The 22,771-nt window shown below is 42.8% G+C and overlaps 1 protein-coding gene across 2 annotated transcripts in view; it reads left to right on the top strand.

Moving 5' to 3' along the window:
- msraa (methionine sulfoxide reductase Aa) overlaps window positions 1–22,355 on the top strand; it is a 36,425-nt gene extending 14,070 nt beyond the window's left edge. The window contains exons 2-6 of one of the 2 annotated variants that reach the window (XM_084031211.1): window positions 3,239–3,307; window positions 3,993–4,112; window positions 12,214–12,318; window positions 13,228–13,334; window positions 21,233–22,355. In XM_084031211.1, coding sequence (XP_083887337.1) covers window positions 3,295–3,307; window positions 3,993–4,112; window positions 12,214–12,318; window positions 13,228–13,334; window positions 21,233–21,403 — 516 coding nt within the window. In that variant the 5' untranslated portion in view covers window positions 3,239–3,294 and the 3' untranslated portion in view covers window positions 21,404–22,355. The remainder of the gene's footprint in view (window positions 1–3,238; window positions 3,308–3,992; window positions 4,113–12,213; window positions 12,319–13,227; window positions 13,335–21,232) is intronic. The other variant, XM_084031210.1, reaches the window with a different exon arrangement.
- The last annotated feature ends 416 nt before the right edge of the window (window positions 22,356–22,771 follow it).

Raw genomic sequence — 22,771 nt, 5'->3', positions numbered from 1 at the left:
GACCCTCCAGGGTTCTGATTAATCAAACACCATACTGACGTTATGAATAATCCATCAAGGAAAACTATTTAAATACATATATTTGATAAGAATACAATTTATGGCAAAGAACCACATAGTTTCTGACATATTTATCATGGAAGCATTTGTTTGTTTGTGGATCCAAAGCAAACGTTGTGCATAACCTGACGTTACTAACGACAGGACTACTGCATGATGGGAAGGTAAAGCATGGACTGGAGGTGAGGAGCTGCACCCGACCCATCGAGATGGAAACCTTCCTCCCTCAGAATACAGAGGAAGATGAGTGTGTCTCTGAAGAAGCCTGTCAGTCAGACATTCAGTCAGACATTCAGTCAGTCAGTCAGTCAGTCAGTCAGTCAGTCAGTCAGACAGTGGGCCCTAGTTTCGTAGACCAGCGCAGGGTGGCACGGTTACGTGAATGTATATCTATATAGATTGTCCCGTCACATCTGACGTCAGATCAAAGGCGGATGGCACGCGTAACGGAAACTCAGCCTCTCGGACCAAAACATCTCCCTCTCTCTCTCCTGTTTTTTATAATATCGGCATTGTTATTATTATGATACGCACGCACAGCGCGTGATGCGCGTGGTGGGAGCGCCGGCGCTGCTTCTGTCATCGGGTTGTCAAGTGACGGAACTTGCACTGAACCTCCCCTAACGCATTAAAGGAGAGGAGAGGAGCTCATTTGATTGGTGAAGATCTGAATCGGCTGTATTAATCCCAGTCCACGCCTCGTCTCCTCCTCGTCTCCCACTCACGCCTTCTTCTCCTCCCTCTTTCCCACTTGCGCCGGTGGGCGAGACGGGAGGTGTGCCTGCGCGAGCCTGCACGGTGCACGAAACTTGCAAAGTCCAGGCTGACACACCCCGTCGGCGTGGCGCAGGTGCGCTGAAAGCTGACTGCGCCTGGTCTACGAAACTAGGGCCCAAAGTGTGTGTGTGTGTGTGTGTGTCTTCCATGTTTAATTGATCAGTTAATAGAGAATGCAGAATCTATACTGCTGATTGACTAAATGAAGTCTACCTCACAAATCATGGTTTTGTGTGTGTGTGTGTGTGTGTGTGTGTGTGTGTGTGTGTGTGTGTGTGTGTGTGTGTGTGTGTGTGTGTGTGTGTGTGTGCGCGTGGTTGGCAGTATCCATCTGGCTGCTTTTGTCTATAGGTATGCTGCTCCACACAACAATTATGCTTCCATGCGTCAACGGTGTGTGTGTGTGTGTGTGTGTGTGTGTGTGTGTGTGTGTGTGTGTGTGTGTGTGTGTGTGTGTGTGTGGGGGGATAAGGGGGAGGGTGTAAGCGGGGGGATCCAGATGTTGGGTTCATTCTCATTCTACTCCATCCCATTAATTTTAACCCATCTCCCTCCCCCACAGCATCTTACAGCAAGCCATCTGTACACACACACACACACACAGCCTCCAGCATGCTAACGCTAATGCGTGTTAGCTCAGCCAGGTGTCTGGGTGGCCTCAAATGGGTCCTCATGCACCTCTGGCTCTGTGTTGATTGGAGTGAATGCAGCTGTGGTGGAGTTAAGCAGAGCTGCTCGCTGCTGTTTAAGTGGGTCACTGTGTGTGCGTGAGTGAGTGTCTCTGGTGAATTCAACACTGTGTTTTTTTTGTTGTTTGAATTTTCGGTGATGGAGTGTTATGAAAAATTAAACATTTTTTTCTTTTAAAATTATACACAAAGCTTTTTGGAAATCATTTCAGATTGGCGTGGGAGGACTTTACTATCCAGTTTGTCAAACCGGACAGATTTAGGTTCAAGAGTCGAGAGAGAAATTACATCCTTTGTGCTGTTTCAGAAGCTTCTTACACAGAGAAAATCATTTTGGTGGAAAAGCTGAATTTTTATGAGATTTAGAGTAATAATCTCACAGATTTCAATTTAAATGTCTGTTAAGTTACTATCTGTCACTGAATGAAGTAACTAGGCCTGTCACGATAACACATTTTGCTGGGCGATTAATTGTCCCAGAAGTGATTGCGATAAGCGATAATATTGCCGTTTTGAGACCATTTTCAACTGATATAATGCAAGTACACCCTTTCAAAGATGAAAACGTTTATTTCTAAAGAATATTTAACATGAGAACTGGAAAACATTTAAAATATCCAAAATATAATAATAGAGTGAAAACTCTCTGGTGGAGAGACGCAAGGAAAAATGTAAATTATCGTGGCTGGAAAAGTTACCGAGCGCATTAAAGTTATAATGCGATTAATTGATTTATTGCTTATTGCGACAGTTCTAGAAGTAACACAATGAGCCTATGGCCCAGCAGTGAAAGCCCGTACATGCAGAATTACAGGTGCAATGACTGCTGATTGCCATTTTAAAGTAGATTATTTATTACATATTTGTAAAACAGAATTAAGGATTATTTGAAGCCTCCGTGTACATGTCCTGACACTGAGTAACAATGTCTGTTTTGTTTTTGGATTGGAAGTGAGATAGAAAATCAATCGATAATCCTGGAAGAATAAGAGTGCTGCCAAAGTGAATATGTTTGAAATTGTAGCTTTAAATAATAGGAATGGATACTGACGCAGCATATTGGTTGTCAACATGAATCAGCATCGGTGGGGCTGCCTTTCTGTCTACTTCCTGTAGTGGAATATCGCTAACTACATTGTACATATTGTATACTGCACAGTACGATTTTAACATACTTGTATCTACCTGAGTATTTTAATTTTCTGCTTCTTTATACTTTGTAATTCATCTGATATATTTGACACTTATCGTTGCGTTTTTGGCCTTTTAGTGGGCTGCTGCTTAGTGAGCTCAGTGTCTCTCAAGGACAATCGAGGAGCCGGGGATCGAACCACCAACCTTGTGATATACAGGGCGACCCCCCCCCCAAATCTACAATTAGTTCTTTTGCTTTGAATACATATAGCTGATAATAGTTCTGTACTCTAAGTAGTCTTGATAACATTTTGGATTCAGGACCTTTACTTGTAATTCATTTAAATTTAGACTTTTAGAATCGGAGGAGTCGAGTCTTCTTCTGACCTTCTAAGCATCAGGACCGCGGTGTACCATGTAGTTTGATCGCACGGTAATCAAATAGACATTTCTCTCACATTCTCCATCCTACAGTCAATTAAATCGATGGAGCTCCGGTGTGAATGTTTGCTGTGTACGAGCCATTTTCATTTTGGTTCTTACTTTTACTTCTCATTCTGTCTCCGTCTCTCTTGCAGCCAAACATGATGTGAATGGTAACAAGACTGTTCCGCCTTTTCCAGACGGGGCAGAGATGGTCGTATTTGGTGAGTGTCTTCTGTTCAGAAAAACATACCAGGAAATGAAGGCAGTTTGGCTAATCTTGGTATTTACTTCATGGCTCATATTAGACAGTGTCAATATACCTTATATCACAGTGTATATTTCTACCATTATTGTTGTCACCAAATAAATTAGCACAATTTCTTCCATAGTCTTTGATTACACTTTTATATCTGCACTTATACACGAGTGATCTTAAATGTTCGTATTGTTCTGATAATTGAAGCCTAATTATAACGTTGAATATAATGTGAAAGGCTAGCATACTTTCTGTTTGTGGTTTATTATATCTCTTGGCTGGTTTACCTAGTCGAGATGTTCAAAGGTGATGCATGATGTAAAAGTGGCCAGGAATGTTCATTTACGAATTACAAAATATCCTGAATTGAGTCTTTTTTCAAATGGTTCACAGAGGCCATGATAATGTTGTTTTGTTTCTGACTAACAATCTAAAACCTTAAAATATTCAATTTGCTTTCATATATGAGAAAGAACAAGGTAAAATCCTTCCCAGGCTGGAACCGGAAAACGTTTGCTTGAAACAATGAATCGATCAAAATAGGCACTTGTGAATTGCCTTACCGTTGCAGCTCAAAAGCTAAATAAATAATATGGACAGGATGTTGAAGGCAGTTGACCAAAGTTTTTTTTTGTTTTGTCTTCTCAAAGGAATGGGCTGTTTCTGGGGAGCGGAGAGGAAGTTTTGGAGACAAAAAGGGGTTTATTCCACCCAAGTGGGCTACGCGGGAGGATACACACCTAACCCCACCTACAGAGAAGTCTGCACAGGTAGATTCTGCGTGCCGACACACACACACACACACACACACACTCAAACATGGTGTACTGGGCAGCGTGTTGTCTGCTGAGGATCGATAGACGGTGGAAAACAAGACAGACATAAACAGAAGAGTGAATTTCCCCCAGGCCCTATTATACCGGGGCATGGATAAGGCTGCTATTGAAGCCTGACCACTCTGTGTGTGTGAATATATGTGAGTGTGAATATGTGTGTGTGTGTGTGTGTGTGTGTGTATCTGTGTGATGCATGTCCAGGCCTCCCATTCCTCCAGCCAGCCAGTGGAGAGTGAATCAGTCATTAGACCTGCATCACCACCTGTCTCTTTTTCATCCTAACTTAGTTTCATTCACCTCAGAACTCAGACATAAACAAATAACCGTCACATCAATGTCAAGTTGAAAAGATGAGTCAGGTAATTGATACTTCATGTCCTCGTTACGCATGTTGGTGCACGTTAACGCATTTCCAGTAGAGGAGAGCAACAGGATGTTTAACTGAAATCAATTAAGGAGGCCGAATATGCCTGGAAGAAATCTCTCCCTATTTACCGAATGCTATTTGAACTGCGTAAATGTATTGACTATATAGTGACCTCAATAAAAAAAGAAAACACATTTTGTAGATGTAAGAATTATGCACGACTCAACGAGTGAACGAGTAAACAACTTGTGTCTTTTATAGAGGGAGTAATGAATAAGTCAATGTTTTTGGACACATGCAAAGTATCAACAATGAAAAAACATATAGGAAGAACAGTGCTGTTAATATTCTCATAGGTATTCAGGTTTTGGTGGTCAGCAGTAAAAGTAAAAGGAGTAAAATATACGACAGGGCAGCAGTAATTTAACGGCTAGCTTGTATGTTGTGTTAGCCACATATTAGCTTCAGATAGCTAGTAAAATGGCTAGCTTGGTTAGCAGTAAATCAACAATCGCCAAAACAAAAAGAAATGGGAGGAGATTGACTAAATATGTTCCAACCATAGAATAGAATAGAATAGAATAGCCTTTATTGTCATTGCATTAAAAATACAACGATACAAGCAAAGTGCTTAAACCACACATTCATAGATAAAAACATAAAAACTGCAATAGCTCACACAATCAAACACACATAAATTATATAAATAATAGCAATGTTTAAGAAAGATAATAACCAATAATAAAGTGCAGTGCCTTGATTAGCGTGTGTTCTCGTGATTGTTCTGATTGTTTAAGACAGTCACTACTGAACACAAAAAGCTGTTTCTGAATCTGCTCGTTCTGGTTTTGAGACACCTGTAACGCTTCCCAGAGGGCAAAAGTTCAAACAGTGAGTTGGCAGGGTGGGTACAGTCTTTTGATATGTTTGTAGCTTTGGAGAGAAGTCTACAGTCTGCAATTTCCTCTAAAGAAGGTAATGGACATCCGATTATTTTCTGTGCTGTGTTTATAACTCTCTGTATTTTTTTTCCTGTCAGCTGCTGAGCTCCCTCCAAACCAAACATTTATACAGTACATGAGAATGCTCTCTATGGTGGAGGGGTAGAAAAGAACCAGCAGTTTTACACTGACATTGTTATTTTTTTAAATCCTCAGGAAATGTAGCATCCGTTGAGCCGGTTCTCTTGCATGCCTTTTTGTTAAATGTGGGTAAAATAACACATGAATATATTTGAAATGCTCGAGAACACCGCGGCTGAGTGTGTGATTCATCCGTTCTGGAGTATTTGCGGAGGAGCAGTTCATCAAACTCACTGGTCAATTTGTCGACTGAGTTTTGGGGCCGTGGTTCAGTATGTTATGCACTTTCAAACAGTCTGTGGTTGTCAGTCTATGTTTGATAAAGAAATATATCTGTAGATGGCATATATTTTATGATATGTATATTTTCTACCACATGAATATCCTTTGAATGCCAATTGTTGTTATACATGTTTTTCATCACATTCCTGCCTTCCTATACCACAGCATTTATGTATAATGTTAGGCTTTATCCTAAACTGGTGAGAGAGAACGTCTCTTTAAACACGTATCTGCTAGAATTCTGCTGTTTCTAAAAACAAAAATGTTGCAACAGCAACTGGATTTGAACCTGGTCTGAACTGCTGGATATGTTTTTGCACGTTCTTGGCAAAACTCTGATAGACAACACTTGGCTAAATGAAGCACTTCTCACACCTTTCCATCTTCAGGAGAGACAGAAAATATTTGTTGTTGGTCAAATATTTACAGTCAGATCAGTGTCAGGTTTGAAATGTGCTGATTAAAATTACAGTTTTCTTTTTCATGAAAAAACTGTATTTACATGTTAAAAAAACATATTTTGTTTATTTTCTTGTCTCAAAGCCATCTTCCTCTACAGTCAAAGGAATATATGTGTATTTTTTTTTACTGTTAATAGCTGAAATATTACAATAATGGTGGCGGCATTGGCTCACAGAACATTTGGGGTGGTGTGCACATTCAAACGCAGGGATCCAACAGCCTGAAAAATTAAACATTACAACAAAAATAAATCTATTCGTCCCTTCTCAGGCTTTATCAAACAACATAGCTAAAACTAGATCTGGTTTAAATACAATGCAAAACAAACCATTAGAAACAAATCTGTGGAAAAAAGAATAATCAAAAAGCGTGAAAAGTCGTTATTTAAGAAAACTAACATGTCAGCAGGAAGTTGGGTGTTGTGGTTAAAGGAAATATGTCAAGTGTCACACATGAAACACTCACAATGAGTTGGAAAATCATAAATATCATCACAAGTGAATTGTAAAAGCTGCAATTATTTTTAAATGTAGGGAGAACTTGTGATTTAAGATCATCTTATTTAAAATGATTTGATTGTTTTTCACAAGTACAGTACTTCAGTAACATGTCACCACTGTATTTATGTCTGCCTTCGTTGCTTTTAAGTCATTGGTTGCAGTCGAATAGTCAAAAAATAAGGTCCTAACTCCTATTCCTAACTCCTATTCATTGACCTCTGGGGAAAACGTCACGGGGTTAAGGAAAGGCGATAGGAGAACTCAAAAGGATTTAGGAAAAGTCGACCGCGGTGCTCAGAGAATCCGACCGGACTTTCACTAAGCTACGTCATTATAACGCGGTCGCTGATGATTGACAGCTGATGATCGGCACCGGCGATTGACGTGCGTCTGCGCTGGAGAAACTACAAAAATGGACTACAAAAAACGCGTCGTCCACTTCTCCACATGTTGGTTTTATAAACAGCTTGTTCAGTTCCAGCAGCTCCTCCTTCCTGTTTGACCGTTTGCTGTATTTCAGTCAGGACCACTTTGTCAAAAAGAATCTTTATTTATTTGCACAAGTTTCATTTGGCGGTATGGTACTGTTCTGGGACGCCCTGCTCTTCCACGCGCTTGCGTGGAAAGCCTGAGGCAGGAAGAGCACCTTCCTGCCCTTCATGAGCCATCATGAACGGCATAAGCAGGAAGCGTAGCAGCAAAGAAAAACCCCCAGACAGAGCAGAGCAACCAACAAGAACAATGGTAAGGTACATGACAGATGACGGGAGGAGCTGGGGTGGAGGTGGGTTGAAAACGCCGGCAGAGGAAGCAACGAGGGAGGTCAGGCTAGAGCAGTTTAAATAGCGCGCTCTGAATGCAATTTCCCAATAGGAAGCGAGCACGGGGAGTCAGCTGAGCCGTCAGCTGATCTCCTCGGTTTTGACAGCTACGCTGTTGCTGCTGATTTAGAGCTTGACGTCGTGGCCTGCCAGAACTAACGCTACACTTGATTTCATTTCATTTGTGGTTTTAGTTTAGTTTTTGTCAAATTTGAAACATGATTGAAATGAATAAAAATATTATAAAATTATTATCACTATCCACACACATTTATCAACACAATTCCAATGACTATATGTCTGCATGAGAGTAATTGTTAAATATGCAAATGCACGTTTGTTTTCATGAACGGCCGAGGTGTGCGGCACTTTAAATGTTGCTCTCGCAAAGAATTGTGGGTCGGCGTGATCTCCTTTCCTTTCCTATAGGAAGGTCCGTTGCATCCTATGCTAAAGGAGCTCTGAAAGGAAGCATTGGAGCTCCTTTCCTTTGCATTTAGAGAATCCGAACGGCTCTTATCATGGCGGCCACTTGTTTACTTCCGGGTCACTTCTTCAGTTAGGAACCTTCCCAAATAGACTATTCGACTGCAGACATCGTCTTGTTCCCAGTGCAAGACTTCTATGGTCAACTCTCAAACACTAACCGTCAGCTGTTCACGCATCGTGACCTAATGAGAATGTAGGATAATTGAGATTACAGTTTTATGTAACAACTGCAACAGCTTCATCTCTGTTCTGATTCCAGCCACTGCTTTATTTCTGGTCTTGTCCGAAATGGATATATCCCTGCGAGATCGTCCTGGTGAGGCCTTCATTTAATATCGACGGTTGCTTTGTCTCTGTTCGCCAATAACTGCCGTAGAAATCCATAACTCCTGATATTAAAAAAGTAATAAGAGACAGAGAGAGAGAGCGAGAGGTGGAAGTGGAGGTAAAGTTAGAGGCAGGAGGAAAATGAGGTGCAGCCTAATGGGTCACAGTCATTACCAACACTGTCTGTCCGTCCGTCTGCAGAAGTTATTATTAGGGTTGAACTTTATGGACTTTCAGGCACAATACCTGTATTTATTTTTTTTGTGTACATTTGGTCAAAATCAACAAGTATTTTAAGCTAGAAAGTTAAAGTCAATCTTTCGTACGGTGACGTATTTCCCAGTGAAACAGGATTGGCAGGGCTTCACGTTTGGAGGAATATAATTTGACCATTGAAAAGATTGGCTTGTGACCTTCTCTAGCTCTGATTGTTTTATGAATGTATGTCATGATATTATTGGTTGAAATCAGATTTTGAGATAAATACAAAGAAAATTCCACATATATTGTTGAATATGTATGTCTTGGACACTCGGGTGAAGAGAGGGGCTGAGCTGTCAACTGATCACCACTTGGTGGTGAGTTGGATCCGCTGGCAGGGGAGGAAGCTGGACAGACTTGGCAGACCCAAACGTGTTGTGAGGGTCTGCTGGGAGCGTCTGGTGGAACCCTCTGTCAGGGAGGTCTTCAACTCCCACCTCCGGGAGAGCTTTGACCAGATCCCGAGGGAGGCTGGGGACATTGAGTCCGAATGGACCTTGTTCTCCGCTTCCATTGTGGACGCGGCTGTTCGAAGCTGTGGCCGTAAGGTCTCCGGTGCCTGTCGAGGCGGCAATCCCCGAACCCGGTGGTGGACACCGGAAGTAAGGGATGCTGTCAAGCTGAAGGAGTCCTACCGAACCTGGTTGGCCCGGGGGACTCCTGAGGCAGCTGACGGGTACCGGCAGGCCAAGCGTGCTGCAGCGCGGGCGGTTGCTGAAGCAAAGGCTCGGGTCTGGGAAGAGTTCGGGGAGGCTATGGAGGAGGACTACCGGTCGGCCTCAAGGAAATTCTGGCAAACCATCCGGCGCCTCAGGAAGGGGAAGCAGCCCTCCACCAACACTGTTTACGGTGGAGGTGGGGAGCTGTTGACTTCGACTGGGGATATCGTCGGGCGGTGGAAGGAATACTTCGAGGATCTCCTCAATCCCACTGACATGTCTTCCATAGAGGAAGCAGAGGCTGGAGACTCGGAGGTTCATCCACCCATCACCCGGGCCGAAGTCACCGAGGTAGTTAAGAAGCTCCCCGGTGGCAAGGCACCGGGGGTGGATGAAATCCGTCCTGAGTACCTCAAGTCTCTGGATGTTGTGGGGCTGTCTTGGTTGACACGTCTCTGCAACATCGCGTGGCAGTCGGGGACAGTGCCTCTGGACTGGCAGACCGGGGTGGTGGTCCCTCTATTCAAAAAGGGGGACCGGAGGGTGTGTTCCAACTATCGGGGTATCACACTCCTCAGCCTCCCTGGGAAAGTCTATTCCAGGGTACTGGAGAGGAATTCGGCTGATAGTCGAACCTCAGATTCAGGAGGAACAATGCGGTTTCCGTCCTGGCCGTGGAACACTGGACCAGCTCTATACCCCCCGCAGGGTGCTTGAGGGTTCATGGGAGTTTGCCCAACCAGTCTACATGTGTTTTGTGGACCTGGAGAAGGCATTCGACCGTGTCCCTCGTGGCATTCTGTAGGTACTTCGGGAGTACGGGGTCGGGGGCCCTCTGCTAAGGGCCGTTCGGTCCCTGTACGACCGGAGCAGGAGCTTGGTTCGCATTGCCGGCAGTAAGTCAGACCTGTTCCAGCTGCATGTTGGACTCCGGCAGGGCTGCCCTTTGTCACCGGTTCTGTTCATTATTTTTATGGACAGGATTTCTAGGATCTGGTTCGGCAGCCACTGGATTTCATCCCTGCTCTTTGCAGATGATGTGGTCTTGTTGGCTCCTTCGAGCCAGGACCTCCAGCATGCCCTGGGCGGTTTGCAGCCGAGTGTGAAGCAGCTGGGATGGGGATCAGCACCTCCAAATCTGAGGCCATGGTTCTCGACCGGAAAAAGGTGGCTTGCTCCCTCCAGGTCGGGGGGGAGTTCCTGCCTCAAGTGGAGGAGTTTAAGTATCTTGGGGTCTTGTTCACAAGTGAGGGAAGGATGGAACGTGAGATTGACAGGCGGATCGGTCCGTCGTGGTGAAGAGAGAGCTGAGCCGAAAGGCGAAGCTCTCGATTTACCGGTCAATCTACGTTCCTACCCTCACCTATGGTCATGAACTTTGGGTCGTGACCGAAAGAATAAGATCCCGGATACAAGCGGCCGAAATGAGCTTCCTCCGCAGGGTGGCGGGGCGCTCCCTTAGAGATAGGGTGAGGAGCTCCGTCACGCGAGAGGAGCTCAGAGTAGAGCCGCTGCTCCTCCACATCGAGAGGAGCCAGCTGAGGTGGCTCGGGCATCTGTACAGGATGCCCCCTGGACGCCTCCCTCGGGAGGTGTTCCAGGCATGCCCCACCGGGAGGAGACCCCGAGGAAGACCCAGGACACGCTGGAGTGACTATGTCACCCGGCTGGCCTGGGAACGTCTTGGGGTCCTCCCGGAGGAGCTAGGGGAAGTGTCCGGGGAGAGAGAAGTCTGGGTGTCCCTGCTCAGGCAGCTGCCTCCGCGACCCGGCTCCGGATAAGCGGAAGACAATGAATGGATGGATATTGTTGAATAGGTGCACAATATACCCGAGGATGTGTTCCAAAAGGTTTGAAAATGCATTTTCCAGTAATTTCACCGACTATACTATTTGACCTTGGAAAAAGCAGCAACAGTTTTTTTTTAGGACTTCTTCAGCCAAAAAGTCCCAAAAGTGCTGAAATGAAAAACATTTTTTTAAACATATATTTATCATGGATTTTGTTCATTTAACAAACAGAGAACAATACAGAACAGCACAGTAAGGCACATAAAATAAAATAAAACAAACAGAAACAAACAAAAGGGTGGCTTGACATTAGACAAAATAGGTATAGCATCTAACGGTTTACACTCAAACAAACCCCACACAGTGTGCTGCAATCATAAAGATTACATTATCTGTATGTCAATCAAATAAAAAAAACCTCAGTCCTATTTGTCATCCATCCAAGTTAAAACATTTACAGTTCCATGTCAACATGTCTATAGAAGTGGGAGTCTTCATTATTCATCTGATGATGAAGGCTATGATGGGGCAAAGGTCTGAGAAGCAAGTAAGTTGACCTTGAGTGGAGTGATTTGTCGATTGCAAGATCTCGATTGCAAACCCTCAATATACACATTCTCATAAACAACATTAATTAATATTACAGATCTGAAAGGGGGAAGGACACTTATATGGTCTTTCTTTATAACTCAATATTTATCATATATACAACTCATAAACAGCCCAAATATCCACTCATTGTCAATCAGATACACCAAAGCAATTTGGTCATTGTTTTCATACGAGGTGGCAAAAATTGCACCTTTACTTGAAGGATCGCTTCATGAAAATATCCCACAATTACAGAATATGCAATAGAAACATGTTTCTCAGCTGTGAATCGGAGGGAGCTCAAACATTTGCAATAAAAGCCACAGTGATACGATTTAATTTCCAGTTGACCCCTGTGTACGACCTCTCGTCTCTCGTGAACTGACAGAAATTGTGTTTTGCAGCTCGGACGGGCCACGCAGAGGTGGTGAGAGTTGTCTTCCATCCGGAGCAGATCAGCTTCGCCAACCTGCTCAAAGTTTTCTGGGAAAGCCACAACCCGACTCAAGGTACGACCTCTCAGCCACCGAAAAGAGAATATTATTTTTGGTTCCCCTCTGAAGTCTCACTCGACACGGTATACTGGTACGATATAAAAAGACATTGTCCCCATTCCTCACTTTGACACTGAAACGTGGGGAAATAGGACACGTAAAATTTGGACCTGAAGGCTGCACAAGATTTAAAGAAATCAGGAGGTCACCAAAGTCATTAAGATTTAGGGATGGGACGATCTTTAGATGATTATGTTGATGGTGGATTTCCATTATCAGGCTAATCTTAAATACCATCACGGGTGACTTGAAAAAGCTGTCTACCTTGAAATCATATTAGAGTGAAAAATAGGGCCTGGTTATAAAAAATACAGGATAAAAAATTGTATTTCTTATTATTTGATGCAGTAACAATACTCAAAATATAAAGTGATTCCTGTATATTTAAGTGCCATTGAGCATATTTTGACGATTATCAGGATAATATAGTGAGCCGCAATTATTTTGGCCAGTGATAATCGTGACATGAAATGTTCATATCGTCCCATTAGGGTTTATACTCTGCAAGTGAGATATTTCCCTTTGACCAAAGTGTGAGATTGGCAGACTGACTGATCTCTGGAGCCGCGCCAATCGAGTGGCTGAAACCTTTGAGCTAACCAGGCAAAGTGGTTGACAGGCTGACAGTCTGACATTCAAATGATGAAAGCAATACGTGATGAAATGATCAGTTCACAGTAAAAAAAAGCAAAACAGTGCTCAGTTCTGCCAGTACAGACAAGTTATATTTTTGGAAAATGCTGTCAGCTGTTGTTTTCAGATGATGTTGCCTCAGCCAAGAACTGAGGAGGACGAAGGCGCCTCGCATCAGCTGAAAGCCTGAAATCTTTAAATTCCTGTGTGTGTGTGTGTGTGTGTGTTCAGGGATGCGACAGGGGAACGATTTCGGGACGGAGTACCGCTCTTCCATCTACGTCGACACAAAGCAGCAGCTCCAGGAAGCCTTGGCCTCCAAAGATCAATACCAGAAGGTACACACATCCCTTTATTTAATGCCTTGGTCATCGTCAATTCTCCTCCTCTCCTCCATTCTTCTGTCCTCATCCTCTTCTCTGTCACTGCCTCCTTTTTTCTCTCTCCATTTCCCAGCACCCCCCCCCCCCCTCTGCTGCCCATTCCTCTTTCTTTCACTCTGTTTCAGAAACACTCACACAGATGCTTTTGCCGTCAGCAGATGAATACTGAAATATACAAGTATAGATCTGTCTGTACGTGTAACATTTGCCATCTACAGTGTGTCCATATGCTTTTAACGTCAACGCACACACACACACACACACACACACAAAGGATGTTCACACTCCCTCTGTTGAACTCTCTCCTGCTGAGACTTCTGCACCACTATCCCACCAACAGGGCTTGTTGCCATGGAAACTGACGACGAGGAGGTTACTCTATTCTTCTCTTTTCTAGACTGCTCTTCATTAGAGTACCTTTTTCCCCTCTCTCTTATTCCTCCATTTGTTCATGCCTTCTTTTCGGTCTAAAAAGCAGGATTGTTATCTGTTAAAGTATCTTCGCTCTTTTTCTGCTCCTTTCGTCTCCACCACGGCTGAAGTTATGAACACTGTATTTGTGATTTAATGGAAAACATGAGCTGATGTGTTGAGCAAAACAAAACAAAAAAAGCAGCATCAAATGGATTTGCGACTAGAAAGCATTGTCGGAGGTTTTTTTGTCAACAAACTGAGTTATTTGGGGATTTTAATCCCTTTAGTGATGCGCTCACTTTTAATTTATAGCTTTCAAGGATTAAAAAAAAAAATGTGTCTGGGTGAAGCTCTTTTAAGACATGGAAAACGTAACATTGCTGGCGTCGTCATTCCATTAGAGTGACATGGATGTATTATACGTAAATGTTCATTACAGCTTCATTCAGACCTAATACATTTTCACTGTACCACCTGTACCCGAGCAGGCTGACAGCGAAGTAGACAATGTTGGCCTGGTTGGCCTCATCCACTTTCAGTGTCGTACCAGACACTCCCTTCTGGTCGCAGGTACAGATGTCCTCAGATGTCCTCACTCAACAAGCTGTACAGTAGAAGGGCAACGTGAGACACGTGGTCAGGAGGATGTGATGTTCTACCACAATGGAGAGCCAGGCGGCTTTTTCAAGTCACTGGTATTAATGCCTTTTCCAATAATGGAAATTCACCACAGTCAGCTTATTGTGAGTGTTTATTTTATAGTGACCTGTGATAAAAGCCATTCTCTGGCGTTCCTGTTGTTCGTAAACCAACGATCCATGTGGGCGTTCCTGCCATTCTCTACAGGAACTGTGGTTATCTTGCTGTGGTCGCTATGTAAATCTGTCGGCATTTAAATCAGACATGCGACGTGTTGAGTAATGTAGTGTAATGTGGAAATGTTCCAGGTCTGACGGACTGAGATTATTGTTGTGACGTTTCCTGAAAAGTGCTGATTCAGACATGAGTCTGGTTTTCAACTGCCGTCAGATTAGTGTAAAGGCATGCAAGTCTGAAAGTGCCCTAAAATTCTCATACAATTGCTGAAAACCCAGTCAGTTTAATAGTTAAATGATGTTATATCAGGGTATGTTTGCACTTATTTCCCAAGGCTTGAAAGACCAGCAGCTCATTTCCCCAGAAGCATCTTAAAGTGAATATCATGCAGCTTGTTATACGTGCAGAATGTTTCAGGGCCCAGAAAGCTCATTTCGTGGACATAAACTGGAAGAAGTGGCTGACGTGTGCAAGTGTGCTTTTGTTCCCTCTTGCGTTTAGTTGAGCGATGATGAAATGTGTATGTCACATTAACGGTGTGATGTCTTAAGAGGATATGTTTGAGAAACTGTGTCCTAGAAGTGGACGTAGTCACGGTGACGTCACACATTGGATTGTGAAATATGGTTGTGAAGTCTCACGTTCGGCTTTTTGACTGTCGCCACCTTGTTTGTGATGAGATGTGCAGGACATTTATAGTTTAAGTAACTTTCATGAACAGAACGCACTTCCATGCAATCTGACTTCTTTTTGCAACCAGAGGAGTCGCCTCCTGATGGCCAGTAGAGAGAATGCAGGTTGAAGGCACTTCAGACCCGAAGGTTGCTGCCCCAACACACCTTAACACCAACATTTCCACTTGCACACAATATATTTAATGTAACAGACATTAATTGAGCACATTCATGCTCCTCAGAGGGTTGACTCTTTTAAATTAGTTCATACAGTGAGTTATATAGCGTCATCTTGTTAGCAATGTTTTAGCTGACAGACTCAGAGAATATTACTTATTTTGGGGTATATTTATTGAATTTTGGGAGGTGGAATGAACGAAGCCTTTATCTATAATTGTCATGGATACATTCCCTTCATGCATCTCTCAATCTTTCTAGGTTTTCGTTTCCTTTCTCATTTTTTTTCTTCACCAGATTGCCTCCCCCACTCTCTCCCATCTGTGTGTGTGTGTGTGTGTGTGTGTGTGTGTGTGTGTGTGTGTGTGTGTGTGTGTGTGTGTGTGTGTGTGTGTGTGTGTGTGTGTGTGATCAGTTGGCCTACAGCAAACACACTCCATGCCAAACCATCTGGACCTTAAATCTGTCCTCCACAAAAAAAAAAAAATGCTTTAGTTGCAAAACTAACGTGCACACACACGTAATCAAACGGTTTGTTTGGATTATGTTTTCAATAAAAAAAATCTCTCTTTTTTTTTTACACGGCCAAAAAGATGAGGCCATCTCTATCATTCTGTGGGGTTTGTCTCTCTGTTGCAGCATTCACCTCCGTACATTGCCGTTGCATGCATTCACAGAGCGCCGTCTTTCTAAATATGAATAAATCTGTTCTTGGGTGGAGTCCTCCTCATTCCTGTTGATGAAGTCATTGTTGGTGGCTCTCTTTCTCTTTGTCCCTGCAGCCATGGTGGCTACAGACGCCAACGCCAACCGCCGCACTTCTTCTTCTCCGCTTTCTAAATACACTGAACATGTAAAATGCATCACAGCACAGGGGGAGATTTTCCCAGGACACGCCTCCCGGACACTTGCTGAATTTTTATCAGTAGCCACTCTGATCCCCCCCCCCTCAAACAACGTCTTCCTCCTCTTTTCCAGACATATTTCACACATGCAAACACAAAAGACGAAAAGAGTGAAAAAGTGATGTACGGATGGAAGAAGAGAGAATTTTCAGGCCGGGAGTGGCGATAAAGAGAGAGAAGAGTCTGGTTAATATGGTGTCAGGGTATTGACTGGGTTCTCTATGCTGCCTGACTTGATTGTATTGTTCACACGGAATGATTGGGGAATTTGGTGTGTGTGTGTGTGTGTGTGTGTGTGTGTGTGTGTGTGTGTGTGTGTGTGTGTGTGTGTGTGTGTGTGTGTGTGTGTGTGTGTGTGTGTGTGTGTGTGTGTGTGTGTGTGTGTGTGTGTGTGTGTGTGTACAACAGCACTGCAGAAAATTACCTTGCTGGCGGCTGCCGGTTGTCTGCAGCATGAAAGGAGCCTCCCTTTTCTTCTCTTGCCTTCTACCCATGATTAGGGTGTGCACTGCGTCTAAAATGGCAGGTGGAAGTGTTAAAAGTGTGTGTGTGTGTGTCTCAGTGTGTGTGTGTGTGTGTGTGTTCTTGCATGCTTGCTTTATGTAATAACGTCTGCTCGCTCGGTGGGTGCTAAAGCAGCGTGTACTCATTGTTCCGGCATCTCTTTGCCTCTTGATGCACCTCTCCGGCTACATTTTCTTTTCATGAATACTCGTATATCTTCTTCCAAACACAAAACAGCTGCTTCTCTTCCTTTTCTTTCTCTTTCCACTTTGCCTATGAAATCCCTCTCCCGTGCTTTTAACATGCCAGCTTCAGCTTTTTTCCCCCTTTTTTTAAGCATTCCTGCCTATGCCTCGCGGGTGCTTATCAGTACTGCTCACGTTTTCCCTGCTTTACCAGAGCAGCCGAGGTATTTGCATTTCAAATGAGAAATCTACTTCTCTGACATGCAAATGAACGGATGTGAATTATGCATCTATAGCGGGCTGCTAACGCAGCAGCGGGACCTGCCCAAACAAACGCACTGAAACACAGGGGGGATAGTTGAGGATGCCACTACACCAGTATGATGGAGAATGCAGCCATTTTGGGTAACACAGGTAGTGTTTGTGCTATTGATATATTATATATATGATATTTACCATCCCAGTGTTCCCCATGGGACCCTTATTTCTAAAAAAAATGTATAGGACAAATCATTTTTTATCCCGTTTTGAATTTTTACCATAATTGCACATGATGTTTGTCAATTTGAAAGATAATTTTGCAAGTCAAGAAAGTAGCACTTTAGGAAGGTTTGTAGCATCATATAGTCTGGTGTGACACAGCATAGCACATCTCAGGTTGCACATATGTGACGTTATCTCACCTGATGCAGTTTATCCAGCGTTAAGCGTCTTTTTAGTAGCCAGGAAGCGAAACAATAAGCGAGACCTGTTGTTAGTGTGAGCAACGTTACATCCTGGTACCGAAGACACGGGCATCGCAGCTTCAGCAAGAGACGTCACTTGTGCGACTTTTGGGTGTCGTCTTGTTAATTACGTATTTTCGTATCTGATACTACAAAAAAACATATGTGTAATTTATGGTACAATTCACAAGATGAAAAAAATATTTGTCTCTCGCCATTGACTGCCGCACATAGGGGCGTGGCTTAGACGAACATGAGCACACACGTCATTATTTTATTGGTTTGCTTGTTTCATATTAGCATCCAAAATTTGCACAAATTGACCGAGCTGCAAAAATAAAACCCTGCGCCTTGAAAAAAGCTTTGGACTCTGTGTGGATAGGCTCATGAGAGATGGACGGGTAAGAATATTAAATTAATGTGCGATTCGTTTGTACAAATGATTTACAGTTACTCTGACTAATGATTGACTAATGATTTGTTGATTTTAGAGTTCATGTGAAAACCAGCGAGTGCTAAATGCTTTCATTTGCATTTTGAAGTGCGTTTTGGTCAATCCCACCCACTTGATTTTAACATTTTATTTTGTTGTTTTTTAAAGAGCCAAATGAAATGGAGACAAAATACAGCTGTGATCTGCTTCTGTGATACCAACTCTCCAGGCCTCTCAGGCCATCAGACACTTAATTAATTAACATATTTGGAATAAACAACCAGAGTAGTTGAGGTCTTCACAAGCTCTTAAATGTTTTAAATCAAGACTGAAAGCCTTTTTTTTAACTGCATTTCTTTGCAGAGAACTATTTGGATTTGATTTAGTTCTATTTCAATTTATTTTCTCTCTTTTTTTTCCTGTCAAAGGTTTTTTTCCCCTCATTCTTTATTCGCTCTTTGTGTTCGAAAGGTTCTGTATAAATAAATGTGCCTGCTGTATGTAAGAGTCCATCATTCCAGATTTAATCATAAAGTGCAGCCGCAACAGAGAAGAGAGTCCCATTCTGACTAACTGCTGTGTTGTACCTAAACCCTCCTCACTCCAATTAAATGGTGGTGTCAGTACAGGAAGTGATGAATCAAACAGCAGGGAGTGAACATTAAAAAGCTAAACTCGCCAACGTTAGATCTTTTGTCTCTTTGGTATATTCTGTTATGGCAACATCGCAGACCCTCTGGGTTTGTTTGCTGACGTCTTCTTTATCAACTTCCGAGCGCTGACGTCAATGAAGTTCAAATGTTTTTCAAACAATTACCTCTCACAAACTATTAGGGGCACCAATGTGTGAAATTACCCGGCACCGCTTTAAGTCTGATTGTTTCTTTGTGCTAAAAATAAACAGAAGAACTTTTAAGTATTTCCCCCGGGAGTTTAATCCTCTCAAACGGAAAGTGCATTCAAAACAAGGATTTGTACCTTTTTAACATTAAACCGCTCCTCAAAATGACGCCATCACTCTTTTTTGTTGTTGCTACATTTACATTCTACATTGTTCCCGCCCCTTGAATGCAGACTGGCCAATCGTAGCGTAGCACCAGCTCTGACCTGGGGTCTGACAACTATCGGACAAAGGTCCACAGATTCTCATTCAATCATTTCAGATTTTCTTCATTTCCAGGCTGGTTTTCTGGATATCAAGCTAGTCAAGGTGTTACGCTGTTCCTGGAACAGTAAAACCTCAAATATTTTCGAAGATTATTTTAAACTGAGCTACTTGCAGCTTGTTCAGCCCAGAGGAGAGGCTCCCCGCTGGGGGCCTAAGTCGAGGCTAGCTCCCTAAGGCCCACATGACCTCTGGTTCTCTGCTGAACAAAACACTGGATGGAGGAGGGGAGTGACGGATGACGGATGATGGATGATGGATGTGTCGAATGAAGTAAACACTGCTGACACCGGTAGTTGGATGATGAGCGGGGCTTCAATTAAAATGGGTTATTTTCCAGTCAGTGTCACCCTCCGCGTTATGTGATGGATATGATGTAGTTTGATTGATTGATGTATTTACAGCAGGCGGGGAATGATCCGCATACCTGTGGTGATCAAATAATATTTCACATTTTACATAAACATGCATTGTTTTTAAAGCAAGATCGTAATTTAACAATCAAATAATGCAGAAATATTTATTTTCACATAACAGCCATAACTAATTTTTAACCATTGGTAACTTTTTCCAGTGTGTAAACCAATTCTGTTAATTAAACTGCTCCACAATCACAAGAAATGGAACAGATAATTGGGCGGTGAATTATTGTGATTGCGATTATGTGATTGTACTGCGGCTGAGTACGCAGAAAATTAAATGGAGCACTCAGTTGCTAAATATTTAACCTGAATATTCAGCCAGCAAATGAAGCATTCGCACACAATCTGAACCAAACGCACACGGAACAGCTCTTCACCATCGTGCTTGGATTCTAATTTAAGCCCATTTAAGTTCCTAACATCTTCACTCACCATGATGTGTGGGCGCCTGATGCATGGCTCTGTTTTATTATTATTATTATTATTATTATTATTAATAATAAGGGTGACCAACAGGATGATTATCATAAACCCGGCACTAGTCGCTTCAGAGGATTTGGGTTTCGGTAGCTGTCATGTCGGCACGGCGACAGCAGCGTGTGCAGATAAAAGACTAAACATGTAAATGTCCAACCAAATGAAGCTCATGCACCACCCATGGTACGATCACGCTGGGTTGTAAACATGCCTGCGCACAGCAACACTCCATCAGGAATTAAAGTTTCATGAGTGTGTGTGTGTGTCTGTCTTTTCATGCTTCTCTTTGTCTTATAATTTACCAGCAAGCCATCTGGTTGAGTTGTTTTATCACAAGGAGGAGAAGGTGTAACCGACTGATTCTACTGTGATTGTGACTGTGTGTGTGTGTGTGTGTGTGTGTGTGTGTGTGTGTGTGTGTGTGTGTGTGTGTGTGTGTGTGTGTGTGTGTGTGTGTGTGTGTGTGTGTGTGTGTGTGTGTGTGTGTGTTGTCTGGTTTTGTAGGTACGGTTCTGCCTCGCCTTTTTCCAGAGATGACAATAAGCACTTTGCAGTATGAGGCTTTGATGAAATTTGTTCAGTTGAAAGTCGATTCTTGTGGTGAAATTGGTTCACAGCAGCCGAACGGCAGGTTTTCGGTGAAAGGAAAAGGGGAAAATAGGATACAAAAGTAATTTGTACGCATTTGTTATTCACTTATAATCCAAAATCAAGGGGAAATTCAAATAGAAACACACTTTTTAGCTAAGAATTTTGATCAAACGGAGCTCAATTTCCCATCATACACTCTTTTCTTGTCCTACTGTCATTGGCACATCGCTGCTACTATTCCAACAGAGATCACTGCCATTTCAATAGTTATTTTCCTCCATTGTTTCGACTACAATGAACTCCATTTGTTTTATCCACTTTATGTCCTTTTCAAATGCACAAGTCTTTGTTTCTGCTTCTTTCAGGTACTGACCGAGGGAGGTTTTGGTGCGATTACAACCGAAATAGCCGAGGCCAAGCCTTTCTACTACGCCGAGGATTACCACCAGCAGTACCTGAATAAAAACCCTGATGGATACTGTGGTCTGGGAGGGACCGGGATCTCCTGTCCAATAGGAATCAACACCAAGGCCTAGATAGCCAATGACAGCAAAGAGTGATTTTTATGTTTTAAAATGCTTACAGAATCAAAAAAGCATTGATTCATAATACATAAACATTAGGTTTTTGTATATTTTATCTATAAAGGAACATCATGCTAATAGTTTTACTGGCTTACACCAGTGAACTTGAAAATGTCAGCATCTCCCACATTTTTCATTACTCTAGCTGCTCCATCTGCCTGAAGAAACAGCTGTGGTTGCCAAACGCCGTAGCTCAGTTTGTGCTGAAGGAATAGCGCTCCAGATTCCTGCCTGATGTAACCCAGCGACACGCAGCATAAACTGCAGCATAGACATCGATAAGAGCTGCCAGTCCATGTGTAACGTTCGCTGTGTCATCCAGTTACACTGCAGAAAAACTAGTGGTTCTAGACCGGAAAATCCAAACTATCTGCGCAACACTGCTAAACAGATTGACACTGCAGGCATTTACAGGTGTGTATCGGTTTCCTTATTTAAAGATTACAATGTAAACGTTAGAGCAATTTATTAGAAATATGCCCAAGCCATATTCTAGTTTATTTTGAAAACTTCACTGTGGGACATTTTGAAAATGGTCACTCAAGGTCTAAATGATCTTGAAGTAGCTAATTTAGTGTGAGTTCACATTTCACTGTCTTTCATACACCAATGAATGATTTTGTTTTGGTGACTTACAATGAGATGGTGAATTACGGCTGCAGATAAATCCTGTTTTTTTTATTATTATTTAAGTTCAACTTTGAAATTAATACAGTTTATTTTTTCAAACGAGACCTGTAGAAGAATAAAAAATAATTAAAACTTCTAAAAATCAGAAGTCTACAATGTCTTTTTTTGGTTTTGTTTCCCCGAGTGCTGTTTAAATCTATATGCGCTGAGCTTTTCCTGACTTAACCTCTGGTGGAGAGCTATACCTGTGTGCTTTAAACTGTATCAATTTATAATTTTTTGAACTTGAGTATGTGAGCAGCACATTTGTTTTTGATTAAAAATATATTTGTATATTTGTGTTTGCTCTTTTGTAGTTTTGATTTTGAATGGCCTCCAATCCTTCCTGTCTGATCTTCCCCGTGTTCCAGTACGTGACTCGTCTGTCATCACCGTTCATCCGCATGCATTTGTGTTTTGTACAGTAGGCTATATGTGTTTGGATGGTGCAGCACACAAACACGCGTGCACGCCAGCGGGAGGCGAGTGCGTTTGGTGCCAGGCCCTCCAAAGCTTGGCATCGCCATCACAGAGTCGAAAAACAAAAAGGCGAGAGAAGGGAACGATCGCTCTCTCTTTCGAAATGGCAGAGCGCCACCTTGGATCTCTGCTGCGTTGGATCGCCTCCACGATGCAGACTGCAGGACCTGA

The sequence above is a fragment of the Eutrigla gurnardus genome (assembly GCF_963514095.1).
Source record: "Eutrigla gurnardus genome assembly, chromosome: 16".
NCBI lineage: Eukaryota > Metazoa > Chordata > Actinopteri > Perciformes > Triglidae > Eutrigla > Eutrigla gurnardus.
Note: the sequence above shows the minus strand (reverse complement) of the source record. Positions and strands in the feature narration are given on the sequence as shown.